Here is a 14,946-nt window from a genome sequence, read left to right on the forward strand (position 1 = left end):
AGTTTAGCCATTGGTAAAGGGCCTCGTGCAGGTTGTTCTCTTCTAAGGCTCCAATCAACCAAACGATCAGAACGATCCAAATCTGCAATTGGTTCAAAAGGAGCAAGAAGCTCTCGAATAAGCTGCCAGATTGATCTATAATGCATCCCCATACCAAATTTTCTGGTGGCAACCACAAAAGAAAGCACATGGCCACCAGCATCCAAAACATCATCAATAAGATAAACTCCTTTCTTTGAAAGGAAATATGCCTTCCTAGGCTCACGTAGAGCCAAGGGTACATCAAAAGCCTTTGACCAATGAATACTCTCAAGGCGAAGCGAAGAAGATTGCGCATTAAGCCTCGGATTCCAAAAAAGATATTGCGTAACCTGTTTCCAAGCGAAAATTAACTTAGATGAAAGAGGGCAGCCGACAATTTTTCCATCGAAATGGCCGAAAATTACATCCCAATACGTAACAGTTCACTTTCCAAAAGCAGGTGAAGACATAGACATACACATATGACCCAACATAATAGCCCATGGCTGGCGCTGTTGTACAAATTCCAACAGCAAAGTGGATTTACGAGCAAGCACATGAAAATGAATATTCAATATGTTCAAGCCACCATGTATCTTTGGAGAACACATCTTTGGCATTGACAAAAGACGAAGACCCTTTTTACGATGTTGAGTTTTCCACACAATTGCCATTGCCAGAGACATAAACCGATCTATATCAGCTTTCCTCCACATTATCAATGGAAGAAAGAACTGTATGTAAGCCACTACAATAGCCTGCACTATCCTGAGACGTACATGAAGAGGCCAAGTGGAAAGCTGCCAATAATCAATTTTGCGATTCAATTTTAGCATAACCCATTGAATCATTTGTGAAGATGACAGCTGCCAACCCAAAGGGTAACCCAAATGACGAACGATATGTCCACCAGGAGGTATTCCACCGGGCCACAATACATGATGCCATTGCTGTACGTTAAGCGCAAGCAAGGTAGACTTACGGAAATTCACTTTCAAACCAGCAGCCAGACCAAAAAGTTCCAGAGCCTCCATTAATCTCTAAAGATCTTGTTGCGTATTCTTAGGCATAAAAAAAGAATCATCAGCATAAGCCTGAGACAGGAAAGTATGCCCAGCAGGAAGCTGTAAGCCATGCAATTCATCAGTAGCTTGCAAAAAATCCAAGTAGCAAAGAAAAGGATGTGTGGCAATAGCAAACAACAAGGAACTAAGCGGACAACCCTGGCGAACTGAACGTCCCAATTTCCAAGAATCCGATAGAGAAGAGCTCAAAATCAAAGAAGCATCACTGTCATTATAGAGCCAATACACAATATTTTGCCACTTCGCACCGAAACCAAGATAACTCATAGTCATAGCTATATAGTCCCAATGCACAGAATCAAAAGCTTTCTCGATCCTACACACACACACACACACACACACACACGTCTCTCTACAAACGCGCACACACACACACACACGTGTCTCTACACAAACGCGCGCGCACACACACAAACGCGCACACACACACTGACACTCTTATACACGCACACAGGTCGCAGAAGAGAGGAAGAAGAGCAGATTGACAATGAGAAAACAGTGCATCTGGGAACAAGAGAAGGGAGCGAAGAGAGCTGCAGGGCCGACACAGTCCAGGAAGGAGGCCCGACACAGTCCAGGAACACGCGCCTCACCACACGTGCTCACCCAGAAGGGGCGAGCGGATCGTCGAGGGAGCAGGCGAGCCAACACACACTACGTATACACTACACACACACCCACACCCACACACACACGCACACACACACACACACACACACACACACACATATATATATATATATATATATATATATATATACATCGATACATATATGTATATGTACATAGATGTGTCCATACATACATATTTATGTATGTATAGTGTCACTATAGAGCTGGGGCTCTCGAGAGAATCAATCACTTGGTTGCACACTACGCAACCAAGTGGAAAGCTAAGAACTAGAACCTACCGTATCTCTAATGTTTTTTTGAGGCCATTGAAACCTTTCCAACAATGCCCAGCAGTGCATTACCACTGAAATGTAAATCAGCTTTGGATACAGCTGAAATGTTTGTGCTGCACACCACCGTGCTGGGAAGTACAACCATCAAAAGCTAATGACAAACCTACAGCTTCAACAGAAAAAATGTACAGCCTTGTAGTAGTTTTCTTCATAGAGGACCCTCTTCATGCTAACCTTGAATTCTTGCACATGATCAACTACTGGCTTCAGCAACGGTATGACAAATCAAAGGGGAAGTTCTCTTATCATCAAAATTCCAGAGAGAGCTTGTATGGTCCAAAACAAACCAGCAATTGAAGCTTGAAATCATAATGTGTCTGGCAAAAAAGTAATAAATGGAAGCTGTTAAGAAACCTTGGAGTACAGCAGCAAGAGAGGGGAGGAGTTGGGGGGGGGGGGGGGGGGGGGGGGGCGGCTGAGGGTTGCAAAACTTATGTATACACCATAATCAAAATCAAAAGCAGAGGTGTCTATATGAATCATAGAAATATGCCCAAAACAATACTCAAAAGAACCAAATGAAGTAGACAAAGGTCGAATATAAATACAAATTTTTGGATACATGCCCATCATGCTGCTGACCTGGCTCCACAAAAAAAATAACTGGAACCAAAAAAAGCAGCTTTGCCTAGGTGCTGTACTCAAGACAAATAATCACTTTATCATTGAGTTCTCTTGATGCCTGAAGAGAGAACACTAGTATCTAGTTTATGAAATCTGCAATATTGCACCAAAAGAGAGACTAGAACCTGGAGATCAATTTACAATTGATCAACACACAGGCTCAGCTACCGACTCCATAATCCCGACAACCTACCAGGACTCATCATGTAACATCGAAGCTGTTTTGATGGTAAGCACAAGGTTCAGATCATCATGCATGGCAGTAAAACACTATTAGGGCATTCAAATATATGCTCCTCAGCAGAAAGAACTGAAAACTATATTCTGCAAATCCAAAACGACCAAGTGCACTCAGCACATTAAGAAAAGATTATGAGACAATTTTCTGAGTGCTACTATACTTCTGTAAATTTTTATACAACTGCCTTCTCACCTATTAAAAAATAAAGGTTGAAGCAGATACTTCAATGTTCACCCTTTTCTGCGAACCTTGTGATTTTTTTCTCATGGATATTCGATGTGCCAAGAAGATTCCTTTCTACCTGCCCACCAGCACAACATGTAAGTAAGCATCCAAACAAAAGAACCTACAAAAACTTTTAAAACATTAACCAGCAAAACCCAAAAGAATGTTAGTGAACTGTACCAGATAATGAGACAGATAAGTTAGTTGCACAGGGTCTGTTAGGAACAATATAGACCTGTGATTCAAGGCAAGATATGTAGAGCATCTACAGGGAAAAATCAATCTCCATTCTTGAAGAAAATATCCAAGTTACAGCGAGGTTAGGTCACTTTGCCAGCCTTTCAATAAACCCCACCCGCCAATATAGTGGGTTGAATATGAGAGGATGAATACATATTTACATTACTTTTATCTTCTGAAGTAATGACCTCAAGACGTTGACTGAAAACTCTCGACAGAATCCACATGGGATGGTCCAAAAATCTCGGTAGCAGGTGACCATTGATCGGGAACCATCAGAAAATAGTTCTTCATGGCCTTCCGGAACCGCTTTTTGTATTGTTTAGGGGAGATCACAGTTGGTGCCGCATTCTTTGGGCCACCCAAAATGCCAGACGCCTTCACCCAAGTCTCCAAATGCTTATCCCATGTGTACTGCCTCATGAAGTCAATGATACCAAGTACCAATTCTCGACGCTCCTCATCCACTCCCACGAGTAAGGAATAGTCCATAACATCCACAGACTGCAGGCACATCATGCACTCAAAGCAATTAGGTACCCAATAGACATACTCAAAACTTCAACTTAAAGCAAAGCCAAAATCTACTTACTGCAAGAAATGAGGTGTCATTCCACACTGCCCGTTCAAGTATACGTTTGGCCTTATTACCAATGAAAATAGGATTGGTCAGCATTGACTCCAGAAGGTTCTGATCTAGCAAAACCTTATTTTTTCCTGTTGTATCTGCATTGTAGCGGGATCTAAGAGATCCTTTCAAGTCATAAAGACGAGTAACATGTCGTCCATACAAAAGGTTTTCCATTGCCATGAGGTCCATTCGGACTTCTCTGCCACCTTTTCCATGTTTTACTGTAACCTGTGAAAATAAACTTTCATGTGAATAAACTTGTGCCTTGATTAGATTAACAAGAGAATAAATTCCAGAGAGATACAGAAAGATATATTAACATCTTCGAAAGACCCAGAAGGTGGCAAAAGGAGAGATGGAGAGGAGAGAGAGAGAGAGAGAGAGAGAGAGAGAGAGAGGACGTTCAGGAGAGGAGAAAAAAATAGATAACTTTTCTTGATTTGTCTCTATCAATTTATAACTGAAAAGCAGTCCCCAACCCCCACCACCGACCCCCCATCCCACCCCAGCAACCCCCCCAAAAAAAAAAAAATAGGCGCAACTAAACATAAGGATGGTAAAGATAACTGGCCTGAAAGATGCCAAGAATTTTCGCCAGACAAGTAGGGCTTCCAGATTTCAGAGACTCTGAAAGGTATTTAAAATAATCTGGTGCAAATTTGATGAAGGACTCTAATTCTGTCTTAGTAACCTGTTTGATAACAAATCTATCATCCTTAGTCTTCGCAAAAAAAACATTGCTTTTCCCTCCTTGTGCACCCCATTTTTTACAGCGGCATAAAGAGCGGATAAAATCCATCTGATCAGAACAACATGTCTTCCTCAACGCATCAAACTGCTTTGCATAATAGCAAGTCACCATGTACTTGACTTTTCCTTGTGGTCCATCATCTGTAAACGATACCTTCACATGTGTGGCCTTGGAATACTGCAGGTTCCCACTCTCTCTTGAGCCAGCATGCTGAATCTCATCTATATTGTTGCTCTTATCCTTGGGAGTAAACTCACTCTGTTCCGAAGAGCCTTCTACTAATTGGAGTGGATGAGACAACACAGACTGTGTGCTTGAGAATTCTAAGTCTTTCTCCTTATCCTTCTCTCTCTTTCCTTCATTCTCCTTGTCTGTCTCTCTAAACCCGTCTTTCTCGAAAGGTCCGTCTGACAAATGAGCTTGATATTGATGGGATGTAATAGCATATGCTATTATGCTGGTAGGCTCATCATCATATACAGGGATCACAGTACCATGAATTCCTAATGGCAGGAAAATTCGGCCTGGCAGCCACTGTGAATCTGGTGTGGGTGAGCCATTTAATGAATATTGAGAACCCTTGTTATATGACCTATACAAGTTTGTGAAGGGAGTTCCAACCCAACCCCCTGAATCCTTGGATTTGTCAACACTTTTTCCAGGTGACGTGGGAGTGCTTGTCACCACCGTATCAGATCCTGACCCAACTATTTCACGCGAAGAGAAACCTGCTGAACCAGGTTTTAGAACAGGATCTGCAGCAGTCGCAGAAGAAGCCTCCAAACCTACTGCACCTTGTAGATTAGCAGACTCATCAACAGGGGCAGATGTGCCTATGCCAGAGCCTTGCAAAGCAATTTCTTGCCCAGTTGACGATATGCTCACTGTATGTGCTTCAATAGTGTGCCCCTTTCCTGTCCAAGCTGCTTCAAAAGTATCAGAAAGATCTGGCAACATGGAAAATTGGCCTTCAGACAAAGTTCTTCGCACTAGGAGGTCATCTTCTAGCATGTTGGGGTGGAAGGCAGGCTTGCCTTCTACCAACTTAGTCTCACTGTCTTCCTCCTTGGTGCATGACAACCTGTTGTCTGAACCTGCAACTAACAGCGTTCCTACACTGGGTTCATCCATGTCTTCATTCTCTGGCATTTTACAATCAGTCGAAGCCTTAACCTCTCGTACCTGACTAAGAAAGGCCAGGCTATAAGGCTTTGTATTGGCCTCATTGTTGGTGAGCACCATCTCAACGTTGATCTTTTGTCCAGCAGCCTGATCACCTAGTTGCATGTTGTCACCATGCAATGAGCCTCCTCCTTGATATATTACCTCACTGGCCTGTAAACCCACCGATTTGGACTGCTCAGAAGCATCACCCAATAAGTTGTTGTTGCATGTCTCATGGTCTTTATTTACAAAATTGATGTCCTTGCTCCCAAGTAACATGGATGGATCATCTAGATTAGCAGACCTAGAAATGGGGGCACCCTTCTGCAATCTAAGGGAAGCACGCAAATGATGGAAGCGCCTGCTCCATACAATAGACAAAGCAGCCAAGCTCCGCCTTGTGAGGTTAAGTTCCAGTATGTCAGCAAACAAGTGACCTGGCTCCCTTTTCATAGGTGCTGCCTTTTGCAAGGTCTCCTGGAACACATAGGCACACACTCCTCTCATAACATATCAGGCAGACTATGACTTTGTAAAAACAGGCACTAAAATTCCTAATCATTCAATTGAATTGAGAACCATGATATTGATGACCTTACCAAGAAGGCATTTTGATCACTTTTCAATGAAGTCTCATATTCAGCTATACGCCTTCTAGCTTCTGGAGCTTTCCAAATTCCATAGTTTGCTACTTTCTCTTCTATCTCACGAAGTGTATTGAAAGCCTTCGCAAAAATGAGCTTCCCTTTATCTGTAACCTGAGCACGAAACCCAGCATTTATTTGTAAGCACTCAAAAGAAACCATGAATACAATAGCAGTACTAGAGAAGGAATCTGAATCAAAAGTACCTCTTCGACTTCATTCAGTAACCAGTCGTCTAGCTCAGGATTATTGAACTCCAGCTTGGATGGGGGCAGATATACAGAGTGGACATTGATTGGGGCATATCTGAAGCATGCTACCATGCTGCCAAATCTGCTCTAAAACAATCTTAACTTGTGTTACAAGAAACAAAATCAGACTAAAGAAGAGTTACCAAAGTAACCTTGAAGAATAACAAAGGGTCTAGCAGTACCGTACCCATAAAATCGAAGGCAGTCTCTGTGCAAAGAGTGGCCACAAGCTGCAACTCTGCTTGCAGCAGCATGATTGGAGAAACTGAGCTCCAAAAACTTTCCAAAAGACAGACCCCAAGCTGCATCCGACATCAGAACTCTATGAGTTGCAGGAGGGACATTATTGACACGAGGGCATTTTAGACAACGATGCCACATCCAAATTTTCCCATCTCTCTCTCCTGTTAGAACTTCACTCTGGCGATGTACAGAAATCGTCAAGCTGCCTTGCCGATGCATGTAACAGTGAATATGTGCATCTCTGGTCTCTTCACAAAACCCACATCCATTGTTCTGTAAAAAAACACGAAAAGCAACACATTGTGTTCACAGAAGTCATCCACCTCCATAAGTACATGATCTGTAGTAATCATATTTATCATTGAGATCAAGAAAACTTACAGGGTCAAAGACATTGTCCTTCAAAAATTTCCCAAGAGGTTTGTCGAAGCTTCCATAGTACTTTATCCTAAAAAGGTGTCCTCTTTCACAAACTGATCCTTTTCGAAGACAGCTACTTGAGAAAGAGACTAGAATACTTTGATGATCAGATGGTGATGGCGGGAAATCCTCTAGATTGGCATCCTGGTCCTCCCACAACAAGCCATTTTGAGCTTCCATAGTGACCGTAAGCTCTGAACCCTGAGCAATTCCTCCTTCAGAGTCCACCTTCAGCATCCCTTTTACTATGGTTTCATCAAATACAGAAATATTTGATGAAGCCTCAGATGGTTCTCTCCCATGCCCGTATATGTTTGCCAAATTCTGAAGCCCAATACTTGTGTTATAACTTAATCCATGTGCTGAGTTTGAAGGCATTGCTCTATAGGCAGTCCCAGAAGCTTTCGTCTTGGAAGCAGTTGTGAGAGGTGGGCTTTTTGTTGTTGGCAAGATCAAAGTCAAGTCGTTTATGCTAGCCTTCTTGCTTTCAAGCCCCCTGGCAGAGGCGTCTTGGACACCAGTAGCTCGAGGGCTCGCATTTGGAGAGTTGTTTCTTGATGAGAAACATGAAGATGTTACAGACCATGGAGCAGAAACAGCAGGCCCAGATAACTTTGTATGAACATCACCCCAGCTTGGAACGTTAATGGAGGGGGGAGGAAAATCATTGTGATTTTGCTGAACTTGGGAGCCTCCAGTTGGAATATGCCCTGGACCAGGAAGCAGAAAACCAGGCACAGTTGTTATAGACCTGTCAGATTTTGATGGCTTATCAGGCAAAGAAACACTGATTGGAGACTTGAATGATAGCTCTGGTACTGAAGCACCCTCATCAACCAGAAAGGAAGTTTCCAAAGCTAACTGGTAGGCAGCAAAGACTGCAAATTGGACAACACGCTTAACCTTTTTTAACTCGTCCCCATTGGCCCCTTTGAGCAAGACCTACCAAAGTTTAGACAAATTGGAAATCATCACAAGGGAATTGGTGGACACACAGGTGGTTTCACAAGGAAAGAGAAGCACACTTTGCTGAAATCTGGGTACAAAAAGCTTACCGTGCAGCCCAATGGTCTTGGACAACCCTCAAAAAACATGAGTGTTTTTGTTAGTTTTTTTCCCGATTGCCCAGCACTTCCAAGTTCCTCTACAAACTTCTTCACATGAAATAAATCACAATGTCCAGATCTTGCCTTGACGAGATGATCAGGAGCAGGCACTATTTCAGCACCTGTACACCTAGCAATTCGCTCCAGAAGAGGCCTTTTCACATTTAATACCAAAGAAATCTCCTTCGAAAGTAGTCTTTCTTGTGCTTGTCTTGAGACAGTCTTCTCCACGAGTACAACATTGGGATGATGTGCTTCGATTCTTGAGACAGTCATGGAGAGATGCTCTTTTTCCTACAAACTCCCACCCCACCCCCCCCCCCCCCCCCAAAAAAAAAAGGACTTGTAAGATTGAACTCGTTACATATCTCACATCAGCATGGACTCAATCCTCACTCTGCACATTTTTTAATCATCTTCTAAAAGCAGCAATCAACTTATAAACAAATTAACAATAAAAACCATGGCTACACCCATTCACTGGATTTTGTTATCCCAATCTTAACATCTAAAATTACTCTTGCAAGGACTTTCTGCAAAATCTTTTATCTATAAAGTGTTTTCAATCAATCCTTGGTGGATTAAGTTTTTAAGTGCAGGTCGTTGGTCGACTTATAAACAAATTAACAATAAAAACCATGGCTACACCCATTCACTGGATTTTGTTATCCCAATCTTAACATCTAAAATTACTCTTGCAAGGACTTTCTGCAAAATCTTTTATCTATAAAGTGTTTTCAATCAATCCCTGGTGGATTAAGTTTTTAAGTGCAGGGGGACCTTGAAATCCGGATAATAATGGAATCCAGACCCTTGAGACGAGGGGCCTTCCTAGTTTAGGTGAAGAGAACAGCCAGAAGTTCCATATCATCTTGATAAAAGCCTCTAAAACTTAAGATTCAAAAAGAGGAGCTTCCTCTCAGATCCTGAATTGATCAAACAGGCTAGCTAGTTATGGACTATATAAGTGAGAGCTTGGGTTTTTATGAGACACACTTGTGCGGATGTGCCACTGAAGGTCTAGCTTGGACCAGGAGAACAAACATGCTCATGCCACGCACATGGCCAGTACGTAAGTTGGCGTGTTGAAGGCCTACGTGCAAGCTTCAGACGTATAGGATGCCGAAGTTAGACACGGACCTATGGGATTGTGCCGGAAGCCCTAGCCTTGGCTCGGGAGAGATCGGTGGATTACAGTCATAGTTGGGAGGCTAGCCTCCTACCTCATGATTTGGTTTAGGACTAACCTTGGTTTTCAGCTGCGTTTAGGGCAGATTTTGGAAGGGACTTCACAATCGGTATCACCAACCTCTTTCGGGAAAGAAGACGTAAGTCCAATAGCCCGATTTCTTGGAACGAGAGGCTTGATGAGGCTTTCCAAGCTCTCAAGGTTAAGGTGAAGGAAGCACCTATATTGGCCTTGCCGGATCCTAGCAGACCATTTGTGGTCAAGACTGATGCCAGTGATTTTGCGATAGACATGGCATTGTTCCAAGATGACCAGCCTGTGGCATTTGAAAGCAAGAAGCTTGATGATACGCAAGTCAGATGGCACACTGTGATATGTGACTTATGCGGAAGTATTCTTTCAATGGAATAGAGAAGAGATTGCCTACAGTGCTTGCTGAATTTTATAGAAATAATAAAGGAGAGATAGAGAGAGAGAGATATAGCGCAAAGCACACCCAATTGGGTCCCAACCACCCTCCCAAGGGCCCCACCTTTTGCCAGGTGTATTTGTTTATGTATTGCAAGATGTAAATGAAGTAAAAGGGTAAGATCCTCCCATAAATCAACCCTAATACACACGCCAAAACAAGATTAGTACAAACCAAATAGAAAGTGTCACGATTGTGGCTTAATCTCTCTTACTCTCTTAATTACTCTTAATCATTGAAGAGACACTAGTGAAGGGTCACACCTTGTCACATGGACACATCTTCATTCAAGAATCACACCCTTTCATCAAGGATGTGCCTCTTCACTTGTACCTCTTCATGCCTATTTAACAAGGCCTTGTGTCTCAATGCAACAACAACACAATTTTTTGCTCTAAGCATCTTACTTTCAAAGTTATGTCTTTAATCATGTCTTATAAATCACTAATAGGCTAAGAAGTCCTCACAATGTTACTGGTATCAAAACAAACAAACTCCAACCTGTAGGATGCCCACAGCCAAACCCTAACCCTAAAAATCAAAAAACCCTGACCCTAAAAATCAACTAGCCTTCACCCTAAAATTAGCCTTAGCAAGGTTTGTATGGAAGAAAGACAGACAAAGCCCAACCCAATTTTACCCAGTTTTGCCAATTTGCCCTAGTTTTTTCCTACTCAAGATAAAATTAGGAAACTAGAGAAGCCCTAATTGAGGTTAAAAAAACACTTGTGTTGCTTTGATCATGCCCGGATTTGTCTTACTTGAAGATTCTCTACCCCTCGCTTCTCTTCCTGGTGACAACTGGCGAAGCGTGCACCCCTTCAGTATTGCATGCGCGGAAGCCTTGTTGTATTGATCCACAGCCCTAAGCTTGATTAAGAACATTGATGCTAGTTAATGAGATAATTAAGACGGAGGAGAGAGAAGAAGAGAGAGATTGGGTGTCAAAGTTTTTCTGTATTAATATGGTACAAAAGGGTGAAAAGATTGTCTAGGCCTTGGTCAGCCCCATAGGGGTGCCCCGGGTGACCCTGGCCCCTTCTACTGATGAATGATGAGAATGCTTATCTAATGGTACTTAACTACCGCCTACTCAGGGATTAAGAATGTTCATGCCGAAGATTAGCCATGGCACGGGTGTGTACTTGACATTTCCTTCTGCCAAACTTGATGACGGGGTGGACACTCTGTCATCCTTCCTCCCTCGACTTCTACTGACTCTGACTTATTGCTATTGACTTTGACTTGACTGATCTTTTTGTCTGAACACCTTCACTCCATAACTCCACTCCCAACTCTTGCTGAAGAATTGAGCACCTATTCAACTGTTGTCCTGACTCCCATGCTTGCTTCCCTTAACACGATGGTGGGTCACTTGTCAGAATTGATCATGCTTTGCTAGGCCTTTGGACTGATTTGAGAGCTTAATGATGTACTAGTTTTGCATACATACCCTCAAGGAATGCTTCCTCTAGCTTCGCCTATTGTCGACCACTCCTGCTGCTACCCTAATGCATTCCTGTTGGAAACTGTGCACCTTCCTTGGGAACGATGCTTAGTGGGCTGAGCCTGAATGCTCTGATACCAATGTTGCATGCACGGAAGCCTTGTTGTACTAATCCACAGCCCTAAGCTTGATTAAGACCATATAAACCCATGTATCTCTAGATCTCAAGCCTAAAGGTAGGGAGGAGAAGTAGATATTGCTCGCTGAAGCTCCCGCCTTCACCCTGCGCACGCTGCTCGCTGCTCGCCTGCCCTCCCTTGCGCCCCCCCTCCTTCCCCCGCCTGCTTACCTTCGCTTCTGCGCCCCCCCCCCCTCATCTCGCCATTGCGCCCCCCCCCCTCATCGCTACTGCGCCACCCCCCCTCCTCGCCTGTTCGCCCCCTCCCCCCCCGTCTAGCCTCTCCGCCTGCTCGCATCCCCCCCGCCTAGCCTCTTCGCCTACCTTCAGCAGCGCCCCGCCCCCCCCCCCTTCCTTGCGCGTTGCTGCCCTCCCCCCCCCTTTTTTTTTTTCTTTTCGCGTTGCGCCCCCTCCCCTACTCGCCTGCTCGCCCCCCCCCCCCGCCTAGCCTCTCCGCCTGCTGCCCCCCCCCCCCCCCCCCGCCTAGCCTCTTCGCCTTTCTTCAGCAGCGCCCCGCCCCCCCCCCCTGGTTTTATCCTTCGTCTTTTCGCCCACTCCCCCCCCCCCCCCCCCCCCTCCTTCGCGCTGTTTTCCACCCCCAGGGGGTTTTGTGTTTTTTCCCTTTTCCTCCGGTCTTCCGCCTCTTTGTGTGCAGCCCGTTTCTTGCAGGTTTTCCGCTTTCGCCTCGCCTTCGCCTGAGCTTCAGACTCTGATGGAGACTCCTCCCGCCTCGTCTCAGAGGGACTCATCCGCAGCCCCCTCGCCCGCCCCCGAGGTCATCCCCATCAGGCTTTCTCTTTCGCCGGAAGAGGAAGCGAGCCTCACCGCAGAGGTGGAACGCCTCCAGGCTCATTCCACCATCTGCCGTATAGTCGGCACTCGCCCCAGCAGAGGGGAGATCAGGGATCTTCTTCAGGCCCGCCTTCTTGCAGATGTGGGCAAGATCCTGGATGTATAGCTCCTGGGCCGGGGCCATTATCAGATCGAGTTCGAGGCCGCCCAGAGCGTTGCCAAGGTCCTTGCCATGAGTCCTCTGGACATCAGGGGTGCTCGGGCTTTCTTCAGACCTTGGCAGCATGGATTTGACCCAGCAGCGGCGGAGCAGGGAGAGCGCCTCTTCCATATTACAGTTTGTTTCCCTGGTCTCCGCCGGGAGTATCTTCCGCTCCTCCCCAGGCTCGGAGCATTGGTGGGCTCGGTACTAGAGACGGGCCCCTCAGCAGCTTCAGTGGTGGCCAGAGCAGCGGGGCTACCTTCGGTCAGAGTGTTGGTGTCTGACATCTCCTCCCTTCCTAAGGTCATTCAGCTACCTAGGATAGGGGGGGGGTGGATAGATCAGAGAGTGGAGTTTTCGGGGCTCCCGAACCAGTGCTTCATTTGCAGGCAGGTCGGTCATCTGGCCAAGGCCTGCCCTCACAGGAGACCTCGACCCTCACCACAGCAGCAGGCTACTGATGGCCCGCCCACAGATTCGGCTCGGCAGGCTGCCTCAGGGACACCTGCTCAGGCCTCAGAGACCTCGGAGTGGCAGCCTGGACAGGGGCGCCGCCGAGGGAGACAGCCACAGCAGCACGCACAGAGACCGCTGCAGCAGCAGCCACAGTCTCAGCCTCATTGGGTTCCCGTGAGGAACAGCTTTGCTCCCCTTCAGGAGGAGACCCCTGCAGCGACTGAGGACCAGGAGATGCCAGCTCCTCCTTCTTCACCCCCCCCACCCCCGTCCCCTCCCACCGCCTCGTCTCCACCTTCGCCTCCTCCCGCCTCCGCTCCGGTTTGGGCAGCGGCTCCCTCTCCACCTCCCTCGCCTCCCCCTCCTCCCCCTCCGCCCGCCTCACCTTCCCGGGAGACCCTGGCAGTTCCCTGGCGCTCACTTGCAGTCCGGAGAGCGCTGAGCACTGACCTCGCTCGAGCATCACAGAGGAGACCTATGCCGATTAGGGCCTCACGGATTTCATCTATCCGCAGTCGGCTCAGTCGCCTTGGCATTAGGCAGCGCTCGGAGGCCTTTGATTATACCTTTACACGGCTTTTTGGAGCAGAGGGCCCCCATGAGCCAGCACCCATTCGAGTTCACGTAGTGATACCTCCGGCCCGCGGGGAGGAGGCACTAGACTCAGCGGTGGCCTTCTCGTTCCCTCTATGTGGACCTTGTGATCGGGAGTGGACTCTAGAGCTCGCTCTCAGCACTTTGAAGACTCAAGCAGTTGAGTTTTCTCACCACATGAGCGATCTGGAGGTGACTGATGTGATAGGCCAACTTTGGGAGTTGGCTCATTTTTTCTTGGATCCCGGGAGTGTGGATACCTCAGGGATTCGGCATTTAGTCGTGCGCATAGTGGCAGACTTGGCGCGGGACCCTGGATATGTGAGTATACACGAGGTTTCTCTGTCAGAGCAGGAGGCAGTCGCCATGGGCCACAGCCACTGGCGCCTGATCCGGGATTCTTGCAGCACACCGGGTGGGCAGATTCGCAGCTGTTCGGATGGGGACTACTCTCCATCCAAGCCGCTTGCGAAGGCCCGCCGTACGGCTGAGACAGCATCCACCTCAGCAGGGCATCCATGAGGATCATCTCATGGAATGTACAGGGCCTTGGCGGAGCACACTTTATACGCTATCGAGGTTGCTTGAGGCAGGAGCTTCAGAGATGCCTGGTTGGTGGCAGCATTGACATTTTGATGATGCAGGAGCACCACTTGGGTGAGAGCAGGATCCGGAGATATGGTTCGGTGATGCCTGGTAGATGGGACACTTTTTGGTCTGCAGGGTTTGGTCCTTTGGGTGGACAGGGAGGAGTATGCATGGTTATTGCAGATGTATGGCGGCAGGCCATTGTGGATCGAGGGATCATTGTGCCTGGTAGAGCACAGTATGTCATTCTGAGGATGCATGATGAGCTATTGGGTGTGCTCAACATCTATGCGCCCAATCATGCTAGTGCCAGAGCAGAGTTTTGGACTCAGGTTACTGATGCATTGCCAGAGGCCGCACATTGGTGTGTTGGGGGAGACTTCAACATGCTTGAGGACCCGGCAGATAGGGTGGGAGGCA

The 14,946-nt window shown here is 46.4% G+C and overlaps 1 protein-coding gene across 3 annotated transcripts in view; it reads right to left on the reverse strand.

Annotated features, from left to right (window-relative positions):
• Positions 1-2,595: 2,595 nt before the first annotated feature.
• Positions 2,596-14,946, reverse strand: part of LOC147633427 (1-phosphatidylinositol-3-phosphate 5-kinase FAB1B-like) — a 32,175-nt gene continuing 19,824 nt past the window's right edge. For 2 of the 3 annotated variants that reach the window (XM_086806497.1, XM_086806498.1), the window contains exons 5-14: positions 8,561-8,905; positions 7,467-8,447; positions 7,030-7,358; positions 6,798-6,924; positions 6,547-6,705; positions 4,604-6,424; positions 3,994-4,260; positions 3,342-3,905; positions 3,129-3,237; positions 2,596-3,019 (exon numbers count right to left, since the gene is read on the reverse strand). In XM_086806497.1, the coding sequence (XP_086662623.1) occupies positions 3,591-3,905; positions 3,994-4,260; positions 4,604-6,424; positions 6,547-6,705; positions 6,798-6,924; positions 7,030-7,358; positions 7,467-8,447; positions 8,561-8,905 (4,344 nt within the window). In that variant the 3' untranslated portion in view covers positions 2,596-3,019; positions 3,129-3,237; positions 3,342-3,590. The remainder of the gene's footprint in view (positions 3,020-3,128; positions 3,238-3,341; positions 3,906-3,993; positions 4,261-4,603; positions 6,425-6,546; positions 6,706-6,797; positions 6,925-7,029; positions 7,359-7,466; positions 8,448-8,560; positions 8,906-14,946) is intronic. The other variant, XM_086806500.1, reaches the window with a different exon arrangement.

This window comes from Cibotium barometz, chromosome 12 (genome assembly GCF_041138505.1).
Source record: "Cibotium barometz isolate CiBa-2024 chromosome 12, ASM4113850v1, whole genome shotgun sequence".
Taxonomy (NCBI): Eukaryota; Viridiplantae; Streptophyta; class Polypodiopsida; order Cyatheales; family Cibotiaceae; genus Cibotium; species Cibotium barometz.